Here is a 23,325-nt window from a genome sequence, read left to right as displayed (position 1 = left end):
AACAATGGTTGTATCATCAGCAAATTTATAAATGGCATTTGAGCTATGCCTAGCCACACAGTCATAGGTATATAGAGAGTAGAGCAGTGGGCTAAGCACACACCCCTGAGGTGCACCAGTGTTGATCGCCAGCAAGGAGGATATGTTATCACTAATTTGCAGAGATTGTGATCTTCCAATTAGGAAGTCGAGGATCCAATTGCAGAGGGAGGTACAGAGGCCCAGGTTCTTCAACTTCTCAATCAGGATTGTGGGAATGATGGTATTAAATGTTGAGCTATAGTTGATGAACAGCATCCTGACGTAGGTCTTTGTGTTGTCCAGGTGATCTAAAGCTGTGCGGAGCGCCATTGAGGTTGCGTCTGCCGTTGACCTATTGTGGCGACAAGGCAAATTACAATAGTCCTCGCTGAGGCAGGAGCTCAGTCTCGCCATGAACAGCCTCTCAAAGCATTTCATCACTGTCAATGTGAGTGCTACTGGGCGACAGTCATTAAGGCAGCCCACATTCCTCTTCTTAGGCACTGGTATAATTGTTGCTCTTTTGAAGCAAGTGGGAACTTCCGTCTGTAGCAGTGACAGGTTGAAAATGTCCTTGAATACTCCCACTAGCTGGTTGGCACAGGTTTTCAGAGCCTTACCAGGGACTCCATCGGAATCTTCCACCTTGCGAGGGTTCACTCTCTTCAAAGACAGCCTAACATCGGCCTCTGAGACAGTGATCACAGGGTTATCAGGTGCAGCAGGGATCTTCACAGTTGTAGTTGTGTTCACAAGTCAATGCTTGTGTTAAAATTTCATTCCTGTCTATTGGAATTACAGTTTAAAAACTGACAAAAATTTTGTTACTGATCCACTATGCCCCACAGTGCCATTCTATCCATGGATGTGAAAGACACACAAGCTATAATGCTTTAAATTCCATTCCTGTTTTACACTACACCTGGAACGCTAGCGGGAAAATCTATCCCTAGTGTAATTCCATCAAGCAGTTTTAAATATTTCCCAAACACCATCCTTTCCTTCTTTCTCTGCATTTACAAATTAGAATATGTGTGTCAATTAGGTCTAACAATAATTTATTGCCTCAATGGTGTTAATTAGAGCATGTTACCTTTTAATTGTATGATAGGAACTGCTTGCTCATCACCTAAATACAACAGACAGGTCAGATTTTTGTGTCAAAGATACTTTGATGGAAGTAATATTATTTGCTTGACCTCCTCCAAAGTCCCAGTTGCTGTCTGTGTGGAGTTGGTACATTCTCCCTGCAAGCCCATGCATTTTCTCCAGATGCTCTAAAGATGTGTCGGAATGTTAACTGGCAATTGTAAATTTTCTCCTGTTGGGTACGTGAGTGGAGTGATGAGGAAATGCAGGGAATAAAATGACTAGAATAGAAGTGTAAAATGGATTCCTAATGACCAGCACAGGCTTGATGGGCCAAGGGGCCTATTTCCTTGCTGCATCTTTCTATGACCAGGCTTCTTTCGGAGGCACTGTGTTCAAGGTTCATAATCTTCAAGAAGTATATCCACATTTACCTGAAAAAACTATCAGAGAAGTTGGAGAACAACCTGTGCAGATTAAATTCCTCACGAGAGAGGAAAGGAAATTCAAAAGAATTGTTTAGTTGTATGAATCATAAACTATCCAAACTGGGACAGGGCTCAGGCACAACCCTAGGCCATTTTCGACAGAACTAATAACACAATATTCCACCGATATTATCAGAGTAAATTTGAGGCAAAGCAGAAAAATAGGGCAAGTCTCAGCAAAAAATGGCCAGTTAATTCAGGGTAGGAAAATATCTTTCTCAGGGCCACAAAAAGATATATTAACCAATGAACTAAAAGTCAAGAGGGACTATACAAATTAGTCTGAAACAATGGTGTCTGAAAGCCCCAGTTTCTGATGCATCACTCAATGACTCCAATTAAATGCTTGATGCAAATTTGCTGTGAATACTAATGCAAGTTGCATACAAAAATAATTGTAAACAACATGTGAGCACCATGGGGAAATATGCCTGTAGCCACTCGGGGTGAAATGGACCATTTTAGACCAGACTATTGTCCAGACCTGTTATCTGCACCATCTTCCCACACTTTTTCTAGCTGTTTAGCAGCACACAAGCAGACCCACCACACTGGAAGCATTTAGTTAGACAAAGCAGGCTCGGAACATGATCCAGAGACTCCGCTGACAGAATACTCTGACAGTTCATGTACTGTCAAGCTCTCATGTTTCCACACAGTGAATAGTCACTGTTAAATTTATTAATATTGCATTCCAAATTCCCCACTGCTGCCCATAAAGCATTTGTACGCTCTCCTCGTGAGCACGCAGGTTTCCTCTGGGTGATCTGGTTTCCTCCTACATTCCAAAGATGTACCAGTTGGGAGGTTAACTGGTCATTGCAAATTGTCCTGAGATTAGACAAGGGTTAGATTGGGGATTGCTGGGCAGTGTGGCTCGAAGGGCCAGTTCCACGCTCTATGTCAATAAACAAAGCAAATAAATAAATAAATAAATAAATCCTGAAGGATGTGGTGTGGAATACAGAACCACAAGTCTTACTGTGTAGTAGATTTCAGGAACAAGCCCAATGTGCCAATCTGTCTCTTGTAATCACGGACATTGTGTGAAATGATATTAGGTAAAAGATGAGAAATGAAAATATAACATAAAGGCTGCAGTTCTCCCATTCTTTAATTCCAGCCACAGAACTCCAGACCATTTAGCAAGAAATGTACAAAGACTGATTTCCATTCCAAAAAAAGTTAGCTGCTCACACTTTAGTGCAGAAGAGCAAATATTTTCCAGTCTCATTGGGAAGCCGAGCACATTTTGTCCCCATTCACCTTCAAAATCCAGTGTATTTCACAGCTTCAGTTTGATCTGGAAATTCATGCCGTTCAGAAGTTGTCTCTTACTGGAATAAAATCTGGGAAAGCAGCTTTGTCATGAATGTCAATCTGAACAATCTTACAGCCCATCACTTAGGTAACAACTCTTGGTTTCATGCCATAAAACTGAGGGATCAGGTGTGAAGTTCATCAGTTCTTCTCAGACCAACTTCATCATTTCCTTAGTATATACTTGAGATGTTAAACTCTCAGTAAAGGTTCAGTTTATGAGATGGGCTCACTGGGTTAAAAAAAATGAATTGTCAGTACCAACATTCTTCAGTTACCTTCCCCTTTTGATTTTAGTGACAAGTCCAGCATCAGAGTGGATGAATGCTCGATGAAATCTGATTGCCAGTTCTAAAATGCTGGCTGTCTGTCAGACAGATCCACCTTAAAAACAGCGGGAGATGGACTCCCCAGGATCAAAAATGTACACTCAGCGGCCACTTTATTAGGTACCCTGCGTATCGAATGAAGTGGTCACTGAATGCAAGTTTGTAGTCTTTTCACACACTTACTTCAAGTTTTGACGTGTTGTCCGGTCAGAGATGCTCTTGTACATGCCACAGTTATAATACATGGCTATTTGAGCAACTGTCACCTTTCTGTCAGCTTGAACCAGTCTGGCCATTCTCCTCTGAACTCTCTCATTAAGAAGGTGTTTTTGACCAGAGAACTGCCACTCACTGGATGCTTTTTGTTCTTTGCACCATCCACTGAACCCTAGAGGCTCTTGTGTGTGAAAATTCCAGGAGTCAGCAGTTTTTCAGATTCTCTAACCACCCCATCTGACACCAACAATCATTTCACAGTTGAAATCACTTTGATTAGATTTCCCCTCCATTCTGCTGTATGGTCTGAACTATAACTGAACATCTTGACTACGTCTGCATGCTTTGACGCATTGAGTTGCTGCCACATGATTGGCTGATTTGATACTTGCGTGAATGAGGTGTACAGGTGTACCTAATAATGTGACCCGAGTGTGTATACTGAATGAATATCAAAATAATCTATATTAAAGTATTACAAAAGTACAACTAGGGGTAAAATTAGCTCGGTAAAAAAAAACCCATGCTTCCTTTGTCCTTTCCCCTCACAAATATTTTAACTGTAAATAAGATTCTCTATCCCTGATAGCATAAGATTCCAATTTTATAAATATTTGAATTTTATAAAATAGAACAAAATTCAAGGTCAGAAGTCTTTTGGTCCAGTCCATAAACTAAATACTCATTATAAGTAAAACTACTCAGATGTATCTGTCACAAGTGCTATCCTCAACATTGTGGAAGTGTCAACACACATAATCTAAAACACTTAATGAAAATAACACAAGACTAATTTATCCCATTCTAAGAGTTTTTTTTATTATTAGCAATAAAGATAACTGAAGAATGAGAAGCCTATATTGTTACTACTGACAAAGCATTTTTTTTAAAACCAGTAGGGCCATCCCATAAACGGAACCTTTATTGAGTCTTAGAATCTCAAGTATATACAAAGGAAATGATAAAGTTGGTGCAAGAACTGAATCCTATTTTGTATTCATGCTTCTTTTTTCCCTCTCTTAAATTAACAAAAGCAATTTCACTCTCAAAATGCCAGTGTTTTTGTAGCCCAAGGCTTTTTTTGTGTGAGGTACCACAGTTGTTCAGTTCTTTCCATTTCATACTATTTAAGGCAGTCATTCTGAACCTGTTATGAGGCTACAAACTGCTACAAACCCAGTGGATTTGAAAGAATTGAGAAAGAACATGGTTTCAATGGCTGCCTTTCCTTATTTCTCCCCCATCCCCCACTACAGATTTCTATGTGTTCTGCCAATGACCCCAGAGCTGATTAATAGAAATTATGCTGCCTGAAGGTTATTGCATACATCTCAGCATTCCTACAGTTACTAACTGCTGCCCTATAAAACCTTCCAAGACAGCAAAGAGTGTCCCTGTCACTGTATGTGCATTCTGTTGCTGTTTAATAGAAATAAGTCTGATTTGACCTTTTTTTTTACTTTAACTGGTCTCACCGCTGGTTGGCAATGCAAAGTGATGGTGTTTAACACTATGGAGACAAATGCCTTTTCAAGATGAACACAAAATAAATTCAGACATATTCAAACTCAGAGAGCAAAAAAAAAGATATGGCAAGGATTAAGTGATATTATTTCGTCACTAAACCCATCTTGCTCTTACTCTCTTAACGCTTCCTTGGTCCAAGTTGCTGACTCATGGCACACCTGCCACAGTTTCACACTGGCTGAAATCCTTTGGCATCTCACTCAAGCTAATATCTCTTCACATGCAAGTTGGCACAACAAGTTTCAACTGTGCTGCTCATAGAAAGTGCCCTGGGCTGGATTCCATCCAATCTACAAACAATATTCCTCACAGAAGCCTGTGTTTTCCAGTGTACATACCATTAAAACTGACAGGGGGGAATTCCTGTCCTTACCTACTTTCTGAACTATGACAACAACTGCAGAGACTCATGTCAGAGGCCTGACAACAACCAGCAAACCCAGCAGAAACCAAAGATAATCGATGTTTCAGATCGATTGCTGGAAGTTATATATCTGAAATGTGAATTGTTTCCATCTCCACAGATGCTGCCCAACTCAACGAGTGTTTATTGCATTTTCTGTTTTTATTTTAGATACCTAGCATGAGCACGGAGCATGTGGGTTTATGTTGGCTGGCGTAACTTGGAGACAAATCACACAGAGAACTTGCCCAGCTAAGGATTAAAATTGCACTGGATCCTGCACCAAACATTAATGTCCTTAAATAACTAAATAAAAGTAGTTGAATTTTATTCTGGAACTTCAAATTAAAAGCTATGACAGATTTGCTGCACTAGGAAACAAAACACTCTTTAACGTCGTGCTTTAACATCTTGTGGTGGAGGTACAATTCTTGAAAGCATCGATAAAGTCACATTTCAAAGTCAAAGTCAAGTTTATTGCCATGTGCACAACTACATGTATGCACAGGTGCAATGAAAAAACACATGCAGTAGCATCACAGGCATATGGTATTAGGTGCACAAGATTAACAAGAAAAATAAATTAAGTGTAATTATAAAAAAACTATACAAGAAAGAACAAAAAAATGACAAAGTCCGTTGTAGTGCCAGGTGGTCAAGGTATATTGCTGTAGGCATTGGGGTGCTTTGCCACCTCAATTTTTCTTCAAATGGTAGAGAACCACCTTCTGTACCTGCACTCATCTAAGTCCACATCACTTGCAAAGCCCATCATAGCTTTTCGGTCCTATTCAAGATAGCAAAGAATGGCAAGTGTCGATCCAGGGATAGCGAGCAGAAACCCACTTTGAATCACTCACGTCTAAGCATGGCAGCTGCAACTTTGTCCCTCCAATTCCTTATACAAAATTTTTTCATTATGTAACACAGTAAAATAAAGCAATCTAACTGCAATACCAGAGATTTTTTACCGGAATGAAGTGTGGATTTGTATTATTTTAACTTGCTAGGAGATACTTCAAGGCAGTTTTAATTACAGGTTTGCCACCCTGACAAGTAGAGACTGCTATGATTAAAATCAAAGTTCATTAGTGACTTCCTTTTGTCCCTTACCTCCTTCATAGTACAGATCATGTTAAATGCCCTCTGTTCAGAAACTATTCAGTTCTTAAAAAAAGTTATATTTAGAAAAAAAATTCTGATTAATATTGTTTTACCCTCAAGAAAACCAAGACTATCAGTTCCATTTCTCAGATCTGTCCACAGTTTCCTTCCTTGAGTGGCATATATAATCCTAGAAATTAATGCTTTAATATTACATTAGTTCTGGAACACTACAGCACAGAAACAGGCCCTTTGACCCATCTAATCCATGTCAAACTATTATTCTGCCAAGTTTCACTGACCTATACCCAGACAATATAGCCTTCCATACCCCTCCCATCCATGTACCTACCCAACTTTTTCAGGTGTTGAAATCAAACTGACATCCACCACTTCCACTGGCAGCTCGTTCCACACTCCACCACTCTCTACGTGAAGGTGTTTTGACTTGTATTCCCCTTAAACATTTCACCTTTTAACCCATGACCTCTAGTTCTAGTCTCACCCAACTTCAGTGAAAGAAACCTGCTTGCATTTACCCAATCTACACCCCTCATAATTTTGTATATCTCTATCAAATCTCCCATCAATCTCCTACACTCTAAGGAACATGATATTTACAAAATATTATTGTGGTTACTTCACTTCTTTCTGGCTCTGTATCTCACTTGAGAGACTAACCCATTTACTTTTAATGTATTGGGGGATATTATTAAATACTGGCCAAGGAATATCATTATCACAAATACAATATTGATCCTCCAGACACATGTAAGTAAGCAGAAATTCTAGACACAAATTGAGATAATACTTTTAGAATTGGTTGTTTGCTGCTAAAGAGGATTGTTCATGCCATGTTGAGTTTCTTTCTGTGTACAGCACAGGCAAGTGGACTTTTTTTTAGTGGCAATGATCAATGGTTTTAAACACTGAAAAGACTTAAGGAATCAGTTTTAAAATGCTTAGGGCCTGTGGAAAATATTGCAGCACAGCTTCTGCTTAAAAAAAAAATGGAGATGGAGATGAATTTGTAAGGAAATAAATTTGAGATAGTTTCCAACATTTTCTGGAGTCAGAGAGTTTAATGAGATCAAAGGCGCGTTCAGTAGGTGCTTCTCTTCACTTGGAGATGCTACATAGCAAAGTCAGTGTACTTTAATCTAGGTGCACAGAATCCAGAATGTGTTTTGGAAGCAGCTCTTCAGGCAGTGGGAGGAGTTAATGTCCAGTGGGCATTTATTGCCTCTATTGACTCATTAACTCAGAGTGCAGTGGGGACTTTTGGCATTTGACCCAGAGGTGGACTTGGCAGTGACAAAGAACATGTGCATGCCATGACTGTCAGCTTTGGTCATGAGAAATAGTTTCTCCTTCTTTCTCTCTTGAAGAATAGTGGAGGTTTCAATCCGGGATATATATGTAGCGAATAGATTGTAAGTGACCAATCCTATTCTTCTTATGACGTTAGCCAAAAGTCTCTTTACATGGACCTCTTAGCAAAGGTAGATATTAATCAAGAAATTCACTATAGTCATCAATGTGCCAGTGGAACTTTGGCTGAATGAGTAAAAAGATGTCAAAAGATGAAGACTTCATACTTAGTACAACACTCATGGTCCACCAGGCATCAGTGATCTCTGCTCTCCTAATTATGCTTCTAAGATCAGGACAAACCACAGCAATTCAAAGCACTGAAAAGATATCAACATCTGCCAAATTCACTGGAAGGATAAGGGAACCAATGCCAGTGTCCTCTCTCAAGCCAACACCTCCAGCGTTGAAGCTCTAATTACAACCTGTCAGCTCCACTGGGCAAGCAACCAGAAGATTTAGATTCAAGTTTATTTATCACGTATACATGGAGTCAGACAGTAAAATGCGTCGCTTGCATTAACGATCAACACATCGAGGATGCGCTGGGGGCAGTGTCACCACACATTCCGGAGCCAACATAGCATGCCTACAATACTCAGAATAATACAAAACCCCCGCCAAAAAAAAAAACACAAGAAGCAACAACACCAAAACAATCTCCCATTCCTCCCTTCCACCAATGCACATTCACAGTCCTCGAACCCCAAGGCTGTCCATATTCTACCGCCTCCAGCAGACCTGGAATTGGACATTCATATTGGGTCTTCGGCTACCCAAGCAGACTCGGAGCTTCGGCCAACAGGCCTCGACTTCTGGACTTACGATTCGACCCACATGCTTCGACCTTTTGCATCGATCCCAAGACACACCGATCACCAAACACTAGGCCTTGAACTCTAGTCCCATTAATTCGCGAACCCAAGGGGCCACTGGACTTTGCCCCTCTTGCCCACACAGAACTCTGACTCTGGAATCCGCCGCCAACTCGCTGACCCTGGGGGACCCACAGCCTTTGTCCATGGTGGTCTGTCGGACATGCATCCTGGCATAATCAAGGATGACCCAAGTTCAAGTTGCTGTGCTTGAAACACTGAGCAGAGACTCAAGACTCCAGGCTGTCCTCTAATTTTACCATATCGCTGGCATTAACCCCTAACCTGACTCCTAATTTCCCTGTTGGTAAGACCATCCCCATGAACCCAAGAAAAACACTTAAGAACAGCTAAAACTGAGCCACGACCTCAGTGGAGCTCAGAGCTCGGCACTATCTTGCATTTACCATGATTTAAATGGTTGATATCATATATCTGAAATAGACACTATTCCAAGCCATCATGAGTAGAAATCTTCAAGCATTTAGATGTAAAGATTGAAATATATGCTACTCTAAAAAAAAAACTGCAAATATCCCTGCTGGGAATCTCTGCTGTAAGTGGAGAAGGAGAAATCAGGATAGCACAGAGAATCGTGTATTCATGAATGGAAGTATACAAACTCAGAAGCTCACAAACTACCTACCAGCCCAGCCCCACAGGGACCTCTGGCTTCACCTGCCAAAGAGCCTACAGATCCTCCACAGTGACTTTCATCAGTTCACCTCAGAATCTACAAAACTGTAATTGATGTCATTCCCAAAATCCTGGTGGAGAAAAAGAAATCTCCAGTGAAGAAGCCTTTTGCTTTCTAACAGACTTGATACCCATGTTATTACCAAACACTGAAACATCTCAGCTGAACGTCTGGGTCAAATGACTGATCATCTTGGACAAATCACCGTGCACGAACACCGGACTTTGTTCACTCTTCCTAAAGTGCAGTGGCAAAAAATTAAATCAAGCTCCATCATGCTGAATCGTGCAATGAAAAAGAAAACTCAAATTAAACTCAGACCTGGTACAAAAGAGTCAAATGAAGGGCAAGATTATTGCAATGTCACCAAAGCGATGACCCAGTGAATCGTACAGAGGAGCTTTCAACTCCTCAGCATGGTCGCAGAGGCAGCTGGATGTTGTGTAGAGCAAGAGGACAGCCTTGAGCAGAGGCCATTGAAAAAGCTAACTTCAGTATCCCAGTACAGAAGGCATAACATAAAAAGATGTTTAATGTGGTATCTCATCTGCTTGAAATATCTTGTTAACTCTTCACATGCTGGACATTACTTTGAAACACTGTGTTTGTTTTGGAGACAGACAAAGCTGCCAGTTTGCAGCAAAAGCAGGTAAACAAGCTACTGATGGAGGAATAGTGACCAGGACATGAAAACACCCGCTCTTTGAATAACGACCTTGGCTTTGTTTTTGACAAAACAGGTTAAAGCAGTTCAGCTTCAATCAAACAACAGCACCTCTAAGAAAGCAACACATCTGCAACACTGAAATAGCAGCTTTAATGAGCAAGTTCTGGAGCAGAATTGGAATTCACGGCTGCTCTATTCAGCAGCAAGACTGTGGCCAGTTGGGCTGAGTTAACATACAAGAATCTGATTTGTGGGGAACCAACTGAAAAGTGGCCTTTGGTTAAGCTCAGGTGCATCAAGCTGTCTTTGACTGATGCAGCTTCCTTGTGTTAAGATGACCTGTTGCAATATTCAGCTCGTCACCATGCACAAGCATCATCAGCACCAACCTCAATTATACCACAAGGCCTTTTCAGGAAAACACATAGCTGTCACACAAGCCTAGCACTATCAAGGAACAGTAGATTATGAACATTGAACTGAACTGAATATGGACTCAATCGATTTTGTGTTTTATACTCTATGCTTTCACTCATTCTCTTTGTTGTCGTTTGCGTGATTGTTTTGCATGCATGGGGGTGGGGTTTGATGCTTTTCTTTGAGTTTCCACCGTTTTCTTTGTTTCGTGGCTGTCCATCTCAGGGTTGTATACTGCACACGTACTTTGAATCTTTTAAAGACACAACCTGGGGCTTGGAACTGTCTTATGGTCAAACACAGTTGGCTATAGGAATGGAACCCATAGAACTTAACTGTAAATGCACATGGCCATTTGTGCACATATTGTTTATCTAAGAAAAAATGCTATTTATTTGGTATCTATTCAGACACAACCCAGCTCTCTGAAGGAAAAGGACAAATAGAAGCAGAATTTTTAGTAGAAATGGAAAAGGAATAGCAACATCATTAAACACCTCCAAAACTCAGGAGACCAAGTGTTAAGCAGATGCCTAAAGCATGGACGGGGGTGATCAAATTCATACTATTAAAATCCTAGATTTTTTTTTGCTTTTAAGGAGGCTCAGAATCATGATTTTCTACCAAGTTTACTCTTCGGGGTAGAATGTGGATATTGCTCTTGCACAACTGTTGGACACTTCCCTGCATCATAAAACAAGACTGGAATGATTTGAAGGTTTCTTTTTAAGTTGCACTTCATGTGGCATGTGTACTTAGTAAACTTTCTGCAGGATAAATACCACCAGTGAATGTCCATGAATGCACCAGGGAAGTGGCAAACTCCTCAGTGTTCCAGTTGTTGTGAGTGCCACGGTGGGTATCTGTTTAGTCTGTAACAAGACTGCATGGGTTCTTACAAATCTGGAGCTTGTGCCTGCAATTTCCTCTGATTCACCTGGATCAATGCAAGAAGCCTAGTTTGTACTTATCATGAGAACGTGACTTTGTGAGACAATATCTATTGTCACTAATGCAGGACCATAAAATTACACAGAACTGCTATTAGTGTGAAGGACAATTAGCATGAATGGCTCACTCAGATGCTTTGTTATTATTGAAGGCAAACTCACAACCATGTTCATTTATCTCTCTACATACCAAGACTATTAATTCCCCAAATTTATTGCTCATTTCGTCCATAATCTTTCTCCAAGTATAGCAAGACAGATATGACTGCTTAATCTCAAAACGCAATGTTCACATTCACCAACAATGCCATTCCTAGGCCACTGTCTTGAAATTACCTATTCAACAATGCTGTATAATAATAATTGAGGCCTAGAGTCCATTGTCTGAGTTTTTAAATTTGCCATTTAGAAAAAAACATTCATGAATTGGAAACCCCCCTCAAAATGCACACTTCTTGAATCTGACCCTGGGCCATTACAGAAATTCTTTGCTGCAAAGCTGAGTCCACAGAATTTATAATGGTTAGCTGGTTTGTTAGCTGCTTAAGTGTTAAAAGATCATTGTAATGGGTGAGTCATGACTGGCTGGCTTTCTATCACTTGTGCTAACAAAACCATGTTGCACTAAATCCATCTCAGCAAAATTGGTCACACCTGACATTTTGATTGGCAGTTACTTAAATCTAATAAAACTATTTGCATTTATTTAACACCCCCAACAGAAAACGAGTCTCACAGAGGAAGAAGAGGACGGAATTTCAGACTCAACTTGAGTTAAGCGACAACTAAATAAAAATGACCAATAAGGTATTTTTTGAACAGAAAGAGAGAGGTCCAATGATTGATGGCGAAACAAATAAAAGTTCTCCCACCAATAAGATAGGAAGAATAGAAAACAAGAAAATGGGAGGCTATGGAGTGTAGGGATCAGATAGAAAGCAATGGAGCAAAATTATTCTGAAATGGCAAAACTTTGAAGTAGAGTTGTAAGTGGAATCAAGCAGACTTGGTAATGGAAAGGATCAGGATTTTTAAAGATGGGCATTCTAAGAATGGGTCGATAGTCATTTGGTGAGTACCTATTTTCTGAGCACCTTCACGAGTTCTGCCATTTTAACATTGGACTCAGGAATTCGCATGAAAAAAAATGAATATAAAACAATTTGGTGAGATTTGCTCATCTTGGCATTGTTCACTATCTGATCATTTGAAACCACAGAGTATCTGGTTACCTTGGAGGTCATCTATTGTCTGCTCCAGTGCACTAACAGTTCATTTACCCATGGTGTACAGATTGATGACTAGGAGGGTTCCAGGGGGAACATTTTTAAATTGGGACAGTAATAGGAATACAGCACTGTGCCATCATGATCAGATTCTGCTTTGGAAACAAGACTGTTAATAAATTTTAATACAATTGCACTAGTTCCAGTAGATTGCAAAAGAACACTTGATTTGTTGCAGGATGTCAAACCATGTAAATCACTGGTCTTAAACAGTACTGCTCTGAGGGAGGGGGTGGTTGCTATCAAATTATGTGTTAATGTATCTTGTGTACTGGTTTTCAAACTTTTGACGTGGGGACATCTTGCAAACATTGATGTACTTCCTGAGGCCACCTGAAAATATCTATGAGAGCCTTCTGTAACAACTGACACACCCTCGGGGGCTCTGAGCAAATCTTTACAGCTCAACTGACCCCCTGAAAAGAGGAGCACAAGCTTTGCCAGCCTGTCTCATCACATCAAGGACACGGAGTTACACACAAAAAGAAACAGGGGATTGTTTCAAAATAAAAATTCTTATCACCATAAAACAGAAATAAAGCATTGAACCAATGAATATAAACAAAATATAGGAGGCATATCTATCCCGAAGACCCTGCACGAAGACTGAAAGTGGGCTGTTTCAGGTACTCTCTCAAACTTCACAGAAGCTAATTTGAAAATGCAAATAGCAACATCCCTTAAAATAATTCGATTTCATAAAGCAAGGGACAACTCAAACTATCTGTGTTTTTAAACGGCAGATTAACTATAGGCACACAACAAAAACAAAGCTTGTAAATTTCTCTTTTGTAATCTTCAAACTCTGCACTTCAAACCAAAATTATGTAAATTACATTATTTAAAAAAAAAGAAAAAGCAATAGAGCTGCTTGAGTCTTCATAAAATTAAACATGCCCAAGGTGGAACTATTTTACAAACTAAGAAGCTCCTTTTACTATTTAACACAAACAAGACTGCTGCTGCTTTAAAGTTCATGCAAGCAAGCATCAATCCTTTAAAAAAATAAAAATGTATTACCACATTCGAGTTCAACATAACTAGGGCTACATATTTTGCCACCACTCACCTCACTCAACAAACCCCCCCCAACCAAAACACCCCCTCCATTTCTAGTTTTTTTAAATCATTGGAATCAAATCGAAATTTACATGTCATTGCATTCCTTCACTACAATTTATCCCGGACCATCTAATTCAACAGTAGAGCCATGTTAATTTACCAGTGGGGAGGAAGGGGGATGGGAAGGGGGTGGTGGAGTGAGTGGGGGGGGGGGGGGGGAAGAGAAAAACCTCTGCCTCAGCAAAAGTTTTCATTAAAATTTTAGACAAATGATCTCCTTGTCCTTCTCTCCACTGCCTGGGGCTCCATGCTATTTCTATGCAAATAACAACCTCCGAGTTTATATCCTATTATTTCCACCGGAGCTGTGCCGACATGACCTGAAACACAAGAGATGGAGCGAGTGATTGCTGGAGTGTGAAAAAAAATATCGTCAGGAGTCAGAACCAAGAACAAAAAAAATGCTGGGATAACGTATTTATCTCAAGCTGTATTGAAATTCATTCTGTGTCGGCGATCACACTCAATCCATCTGCTTTATGTTATCATTTGCATTTCATGCCTCCTGGCTTTGATGTGCTGATACTTTGATGCAGTCTGAGGCGTACATTATCATTATTTCAATTTTCACACGAGCCGACAGGTCAGAGAGATCGAAATGTTGATGTTTCACGTACAGCTGTTTATTGTATGATGGGACGGAAGGATGTCCATGACACCTTGCCATCTCCGTTCATTATGCATGCAAGTATTCCAACAGCAAATTAAAGCTGATTCAATGTGAGTAAAATCCATTTTTTCTCTCTCTCTCTCTTGCCTGTATCTCATAGGCAAGGGTTCACAGGGCACCTAAATGAATCTAGGTGTCTTACGGCAATTTGGTTCTGTAGTTACAGAGCACTGACACATAGAAGGTAATGCAGACATAACGTGATTAGGCAACTTCCAGCACTGATCACCCGCCACCCCCCTTGATAAAATAATCTGGTCTGCAAATGATAATGGCCAGCTGAAGGCTGCCTGTATTGCACATTAGCTCTCTGTGAATCACCAAACTGAGCAGTGACACAGGCTCAGCCAAGCAGAAAGCAAGCCCTGCCTGAATTCCAGTGGAAAGTGGCACCCTTGACCGTCACTATTCCACATTAATGGGACAGAAACAAAACAATACACAGGACTGCCGAGAATTTCCCTCTGGAATGCCCGAATTGTAATGCGTGCCTCAGAAGGCGTTCTATTTCCAACCAGATCACATTCACAGCAACTTGTACCCACCGAGTGCATTATGATTTTCCAAAGTGGAATAAGAAAGCTTTTTCTTAAACAAAAGAAAATGAAGTCTTCGTGTCTTCATTATCCCCTGATGAAATGCTGGCAGTTTTACTGAGCTTGCTCAATGTCCCCAAACCCCCTCAAACCTACCACCCACAAATTCCTCAATAATACAAAGAGGGGAGCTACTTTCCACTTAAAAATCTTTCCCAGTCACTTTCCATCAGAAATCTCCTTGCCTTTGGCACTGTGTTTCATATGTAATATGGCCTCCATTGATAGCCATCTGATGATAGTAATGCTTAGTGAATTGAATGCTAGATTCTATATCATAAGATGTGTGAAAATACTATGTCATATTTTTACATTAATTTGTAGGTAGCTTGTAATCTGGTTACAGATTTCCCCACTGTTTGTTTCTGTTGTAAGTTTTATTTAACAAAAGCAATAATACACAATTTCACATGTGAAATAAGAAAAAAAGATTTACATTTCTATCTGCATTTCATATTCCTATCAGGATGTCCCAAAGCATTTTATAGTCAATTATATAGCTTCTGAAACATATTCACAGTTGTACAGAGGAATACATGGAAGCCAATTTGCACATAGCAAGATTTCACTAAAAGCAACGTGATAATGACAAGATAATCTCTCACAGTATTGTTGCTTTAGGAATAAATAGTGACAGGTAATCAGAATAATTCTCCTGATCTTCTTCAGAACAGTGCCAGACAATATAGTTTCTGCATACATCACATCAGAAGAAAGGCACCTTTGATAGTACAGTGGAACTCCAGTAACCTGGGACACACACATTTAGAAATACTGGTAATTCTGTCTCTGGCTCAGTCATTAGCTCTGAACACGAGTCAGGCTAGAGAAGGTGTCTAGCCAGAGAGGGTGTCCAGAGTGCTTCAATATTTAAACCTTCCTTTTACGTCGGTCAAACTGGGAGAAAACTATTGACAAAGATTCATGAACATCAGCTGGCCCTAAGGAGGCATGACCAACTCTCCCTAGTCTCTGCCCGCGAAGATCGAGAGGGGCACAAATTCGACTGGGTATCAGAGAAAGTCATGGCGCAAGCAAACACGTGGCAGGCAAGAGAATTCCGAGAAGCGTGGGTTTTCCGCAAACAATTCTATAAACAAGCACGTAGACCTCCGTTCTATTTATGAGCCAATGCAGCAAAATCCCAGACCACAACACACGAAGTTCACAACACAACCAATCAGCAACGAGATTTCCTTCCTAAATCACAATAAAGTTCCTAAAATGATGACCCATCAGCTGATTGCGAAGTACATAAAGGCCGAGCATTCAAAGGACACCTTACAATCAAGTCTCGTCATGTGATGACAAAACGTTTGCAAGTAAATTGGCAAGATCAGAGAACAACTCAACCTACCTTCGGCCATCTGAGCTACACACTTTCTGAATTATTTCTATTCCTTTTAACGTCATCGGGTCAACAGGACACCAAAGTTCACGACATATGCGAGTGATATTAATCCTAATTTTTAACTCGGGGACATTTGTTATATTATTGTGCAACATAAATAAAAAAAGCTCTGGGTATTAATGAGAGAAGTGTCCAATGGGTCCTGAAAATCTATTAGTCTCTTGCCCGATTGAATGGATGATTTGTTGATTACAACTCTTTACTAGGGTTGGGTTCAAAAATTAAAAATAATTAGCGTTACTTGAGCACTAATTTATTACTCATACCCTTAAATTATATGAGTCTTACTTGCTGAATAAAATATGCATAGAAATATATCTGTTTGAATGTAATTAAGGAGATTTTGGATCACCAGGTAATCTTCCATAGGTTGTAACAGAATGATTAAAAATGCCCAGCTTTTAATTATTACTGTGGAATAATGTAACATCCCAATCTACTACAATAGTTATTTCATTAGCATGAAACTAGTTCAAGCTCTGTTCCACATGTGGATGGGTCCTTGCTGTACAATTCATATCCCATTTTCCAGTTATCTGACAAATTCTGCTTTTGGCTACATTAGATCAGTTTACACTATGCACAATCCCATTTTAGTCTTTATACTATATTGCTGCACAAGCTTCCTTAGAGAATATTAGGAGACGTTTTCATTAAGTATGGCTCTAAAAATGACTGTCACTCAAAACACTAGAATTTCATAAATAATTCAAATATCCTGGAATTCTAAATATAAATAAAATGGTATTTCATTTGTAAGGACAGTACTATATTGGTCTTTGGTTCATAGCCACGGTGTACTACAGCGATGGCTGCTGGGAAGTGATATCTTGGGAAGGACAGCCAGCTACAGAGATTGATCAATGAGAAAGCTTGATCTTACCTTGTTCAAGGCTCCAGCTCCGGTTAAAATGATGTGCGAGTTTTCCACTTGAATAGTTCTCTGCCCGAGTCTTACAAGGTATGCGCCAATGCCAATTGCACGGCAGGTGACCTGCAATCAGACACTATAATCAGATAGCAGGTCTTGCAGCCAAAGCCCTCCCTAAGTGGAACGCTTTGAACAGTTGCACATTGTTCAGATAAATTACCTTTTTGTCTTAAAAATACCTGTCGAGAATGAGAATGAGTAAAGCTTTGAGTGTAAACATCAGCAATGAATTCTGTGACTAGCTGCACTACGGTCTGGTACGGCAATCTAAACGCACATGAAAGCAAGAAGCTGTAGGGAGCAGGGGACTCAGCCCAACTTATCACTGACACATCCCTCCCCACCACTGGAACAGTGGCGCTGTCTCAAGGGGGCAACATCTGTCATAAAGGACCCCACCATACCACCTCCCATAGGGCAGAAGATACAGGAGTCAAGTATCACAAACACTAGGTTCCAGAACAGCTGCTTCCCTTCAACCATTCAGTTCTTGAACCAATCTGCACAGCCCTAATCATTACCTCGGTATAGCAAAACTATGGCCACTTTGCACTATAATGGACATTAGTTTTTTTGTCTAATTGCATTCTTTTTTGTAAAATTTGATTATAAATTCTGTTTGTTCTTTTTCTTGTGACTGCTGATCTGATGCTATGTATTTGCGATGTTGCAAGTCTTTCATAGCACATATATATATAAACATGCACTTGTGCATTTGACAGTAGTCTCAACTTCAATTATGACTTTATTGAACACTGGTCCTTTAGGTAGACCTCTTTTCCTCCCAAATCCACCAAGAAGGCCTTAATTTTTCCCCACTTTTTAAAATGAAGTTCTCTTTTTGCCCCTACCATAAGTCACTTGCTAATTCCTCATGAACAAAAGGCTAACCTCCCTGTACAAGGACAACAACCTGGAGTGGGAGAGCTGCCTTGATCCCCTTTCCTGCTGAGGGAGGTTCAGCTCTCGTACTGTCCCTAACATCAACTGGACACCTATTATTTCCCCAGTCAGGATGCAAAGTGGTCCTTCAGTTTCCCAAAATGCTTTTCCTGAAAATTGTTGAGTGTTAAGGACAATCCCTTGAAGTTTTTATTTGGTCATGGAGTACAACTTGACAACACACTGGTTTGCTGGTCGGAGCACATCACATAATCTTAAGAGTGTTGTAGAATGGATAACTTACGAAGTAGAGATGATGCTGTAATATACGAGATACAAGAACCAGTCTGGGCACAGCAATAACCCATAGACAGCAATGAGTCTGTGACCATTTACTGCTCTCTTTGTCAAACAGTACCAAAGGTTTACCGAAATTCATCTCAGAATGCAGACAGAGCCCTCAGCGCTTTATATTCAAATGGGTCTCTATCGGCTAGATAATGTGCTCAAGTCTGAGGGGTGAGAATTGAACTGATTAACCACCTAATTCAGACAAGTTTACTATCAGTGAGCCAAAACCAGCACCAAGGAACATAATCTTTGCTGAAACTTCCTGAAAAAATTCCGGGGCCTACCAAATTCATGGTGATAATTTCTTCATAAGCCAAGGATGATTCTCCCGCTATCATTCCTGATCCTCGGAGATTTTCAACTCCTAGGCCCTCTTCTTTCCCAATGATATCTGTTATTTTGTATCTGCAAAACAAGAAGCCATTATCACTTTCAGAGGAGGTTAGCATGGAACTTAATCCATATTGAATCGTGTCAGATTTAAATGTGGCTTAGGACTTGTAGGGGTCTTTTAACATGCAAACAGCTCAAATATTGACGCAGTACAGCACAAGAACCCACAGATCATAATGGGCTTCATTTTCTGCTTTTTCTATTCTTCACCCTACTCTCCCAAAGGTGAAGAGGCACAGTTCCCTTGCTATAAGTCTCCAGTAACTCATTCAACTTATTATTCCTCATTTTACACCAGGTGAGGATGATATCTAGATTTTACGAGCCTCTGTTGCTTCATTGCTAGCAGAAGCACTCAAACGCTGGGAATTGAAATTAATAGCAACAGCATTCCCCTCCCATTAAAATACCAAAGTTGATTATAGATAGATCAATTAAGTATCAGCCAGTTTCAACACTGCTAGAACGAGCAAACTTACTCAATACAAATTCCTACGCCATACACCACCTGGCTGAGATTGCTGAGAAGCATTCGACAGAAGATGCACTAAACAAGGTAATTACCGAACAAAATATGTAATCTGCATATACACAGAAGAACCACAATATCAAATTGTGCAATCCTCTGGTGATACTTTAAATTTAGATTACCAAATTATTCCCAGTATCAATCTGCAATCAATGCAGTTACATTGCTCGAAGCACCTCTGCAGATGTGATCTGTATTTGGAGCAGCAGCAACGTCTGAACTGTATCAAATGCTTTTTCAATGTTCGAAGTGGAAAATATTATATAACTAAAACAATATTACACAGAGCCTTTGCAACTTCAGTGTCAATATCAAGGATTAACTTCATTCGCCATGTACATTTACATGTATTAGGAATTTACTGTAGTGTGTTGGACGGCGTAACATGCAACAAAAACCATTTGACAATTATAAAGAATAATGAATTATATAAGAAAATTAAAGTTAGAGGTTAAAGTACAGAAGTTCAATAAAATGTACCTAAATACATAAATACCAGTTTATATTTACAATGTAAACAACATTATAAAATGTGGTTTAACGTATTTACAGTGCAGTGATGCGGGTAATATATAGATGGGGGAAATGAGACTTACCTTGACTCTCCCTCATCCTCAACATGTTCACAATGGACAGAGTTCAGCGCACTGACCTTCTTATAGTCCTGGGGTGTGAGGTACAGGTATTTGTATCCCTGCAGATATAAAACAATAAGTACATATGAAAAAGCCAAAAGATTGTTCTACTGCAGCCCAGATTTAAAGGCTATAATATTGAAGACTGCAGCCTCTAGCTGAGTGGCTTCTATTTACAAAGGCTGATTTCTCATTTTTATTTTTTTAAAATATTGATACTAACATTGGGCGTTTTAAGTATTTAAATAAAACATATACTGCAAAATGTCAGAATTAAAAAGACAGAAATTTTAATAGAATTCCATTATATTGTTTGTCAATCTTTATTCAAACATATTAACAGAGTAGTCAAAAATTCAAACCACTTTTATCAAAACTCTCCCAATATACTGTCAACTAGGAATAAAATTGTTAAGCGCTTGAGAAATTATAGTTAAATAGAAATTTGAACACAACCACTAATGTATTCTGAGTCAGAAACCATTCTATAGGCTCAAGTAAGGGTTAATGGGAGAGGATGTTAAACTAGCAGCATTCCTATCAACTGCCCTTCGGTCTGCTCTTTGTTGCAAGATAGTGATATATTTAAACGGTAACTTCCTTCTAGAGTCCAGTCCAAGCAAATGCTCCTGATTTACAATCAGAGACAGCTCAGCACAATAGACACTGTACAGGCAGTAGAGATTTTAAATCAGTAGCCTGCATCAGGACTAAAGACAGGGGAGAATGGTTCCCTCTGAAAACCATACCAGACATAATCTGCTGTATAAAAAGAATGGATATAAAATATATTCTGCAGGAGCTGATTTGAAGCCGTAATTAACTCTGATAGTCTTTATAATTTTTGTTTGGTAGGTGTTGGGGAGCTGGTGAAAGGAGGAAGATTTGAATGAAATTTGAGGTCCAACCAGTTGCATACAGTACACCGAGGTACAGGATCTGGCACAAGTAATGTGGGAAACACATAATCATAACGGGACACATCAGTGTTGCATTCCTGGACTCCTTTTGACACCGCTTCTCCCAGCTCTCACACTTTGAAGACCAGAATGCAATATCCATGTCAGAGTACATCCCAGGTATTATTTAAAAGAAATGCAGATTCATTACCCCATGGAGGGTTAACTGTAATGGATTTATCATTCTAACATCAAGCAGTTCTACAGAATCATAAAGAAAGACCCATTAAGCTTGCAGGTTCCTAGGTTTGCAAATTCCATGTAGCTCTTAGGTTTCATGTGATATAGAAATTACTAGTCTACTCCAATGACTGGCAGTCACTCCTGGCCCTAGTCCTCTGCACTCAAGACAAAGAGTTTCATTTATATGGGAGTGCTGTTTCAATTTTCAACTTTGCAGCAGAGTATTCCGACAATGATGTCCTCCTGAATGAATCTTTTAAAACAATCAGACATATCCAATCAACTCAATGGGCATCAAACTGAAGAAATCACTGTTTTTACTTTGTAATTCGGGTACAAGAAAACATTTATATGGACATCATAATCAGATGTGCCAACTGCAACAGTAATCATAAGCAAATTGCCACAGATATCAATTCTAAGCTGACACCTACCTTATAAGGGTCGGTAGGATCTTCCCATGCTACATGAAACATGTGTCGAATTTCCTCTGCTAATCCAATCCTTGCCCCACTGTTGGCTGCAATGTATATGCGCGGGATGCCTTTGGTTCTGGCAAGTTCTGAAGCTCGCAGAAATAACAGGTCTTCCTGTGGCCCAAAGGACCCAATCTTGTGCGTGATGTCATTGCTTATGACAATGATGTCACGGCCATCTGGGCATTCTGGTGACTTCAGGTGCATCTTCCAGGCCACCATACCAATCTGGAACAGAAACCATCAGTCCCAATATACCAGGTGAGCAAGTGTTCCCAACAGTATGACAGTAAGATTTCTTTGCTTCAAATGCCCTCAAAGGAGGAGCAGATTTACTTGCAGATGAAAACTTGTCACATTTCAAAGCATTTCACAATGAACTACCTTTCAAATACAGCCAATGTCAAATCAAGGATTGGGAACATGGCAAGGAAAGTGTGTAAAGTCTAAACCAATAATCAGCCAGTCATGTGTCTGGACCTAAGAGAAGGTGGTTGCTAGCAATTTCAGGAGATTCGCAGCTTTTCAAGTACTTTTGTGTAACCTTACAGACAATAGGAGGAGTTGGAATTTGAATTTTGCATCTTATGTTTGACGTCCTTTTGATGTTATAAAAATCAGCAACATCATAACCACTCTATAATCTTGGATTCTGAACTCAAATCCTGAAACAGTGCTTGATTCTACATAATTTCAACCTGGAATAACTATGAATGAAAAGAGTGCTTTTGACTTTGAGATTTTTTTTTGCTGAAATATGTAGAAAAAAATTTGTGATTGCCCATTACATTTTAATCTCAAATCCAAAATATGCACATAAACCATCTATTATATTATATTGTATTTTAAAATGTAATAGGACTGTAATTTTACTTTCTCCTCTTAGTTCTTCAAATGCTTAAAACCTGAACCCTGAAATTTCTTCCCTAGATTTCCCCATATCACGTTCCTCTTTGAAGGTGCAAGTTGAACTTCCAGCCAAACCAAGATTTGGTCATCTGTCTCATCATCTGCCCATGCTCCAGTGTCAAACTTTGCTTTGTTGTGAAGTACCTTTTGATGGTGATTCACGGCACTTTTGGAATATATTTTGCTCTGTTATCACTATAATGATAATCCCCCTGAAGAACAGGTGCTGGCAATGTGTATTAGAATGACAGTCTGCAATCTGCACTCCCATTACAACTAGGAGGAATAGCTTACCGACAGAAGCCTTAAATCATTTGTTCATTCGGCTATCCAAATGTGGTTGGTGCTTTATTTGAAGAGGTGAAAAAGTTGTGGGCGGAGGGTATGGAAGGAGGGAAATTGTGTAAAAGACAACTAAATCTCAGAACTGTGTATAATGTTGACAAAGTAGGATCACCCAATTCCAATGAGTTACTGATCAAATATCTCATGTTGAAGGGGAGTGCAAAAAACAATTA

The 23,325-nt window shown here is 39.7% G+C and overlaps 1 protein-coding gene across 3 annotated transcripts in view; it reads right to left on the bottom strand.

Annotated features, from left to right (window-relative positions):
- Positions 1-23,325, bottom strand: part of acaca (acetyl-CoA carboxylase alpha) — a 276,544-nt gene that overhangs the window by 80,136 nt on the left and 173,083 nt on the right. For all 3 annotated transcript variants that reach the window (XM_073053437.1, XM_073053439.1, XM_073053438.1), the window contains 4 exons: positions 21,857-22,126; positions 20,242-20,339; positions 19,008-19,128; positions 17,443-17,553 (listed from right to left, as the gene is read on the bottom strand). In XM_073053437.1, the coding sequence (XP_072909538.1) occupies positions 17,443-17,553; positions 19,008-19,128; positions 20,242-20,339; positions 21,857-22,126 (600 nt within the window). The remainder of the gene's footprint in view (positions 1-17,442; positions 17,554-19,007; positions 19,129-20,241; positions 20,340-21,856; positions 22,127-23,325) is intronic.

This window comes from Hemitrygon akajei, chromosome 8 (assembly GCF_048418815.1).
Source record: "Hemitrygon akajei chromosome 8, sHemAka1.3, whole genome shotgun sequence".
In the NCBI taxonomy this organism is placed as follows: Eukaryota; Metazoa; Chordata; class Chondrichthyes; order Myliobatiformes; family Dasyatidae; genus Hemitrygon; species Hemitrygon akajei.
The sequence above is the reverse complement of the archived record's forward strand: the minus strand, read 5'-3'. Positions and strand labels throughout refer to the sequence as shown.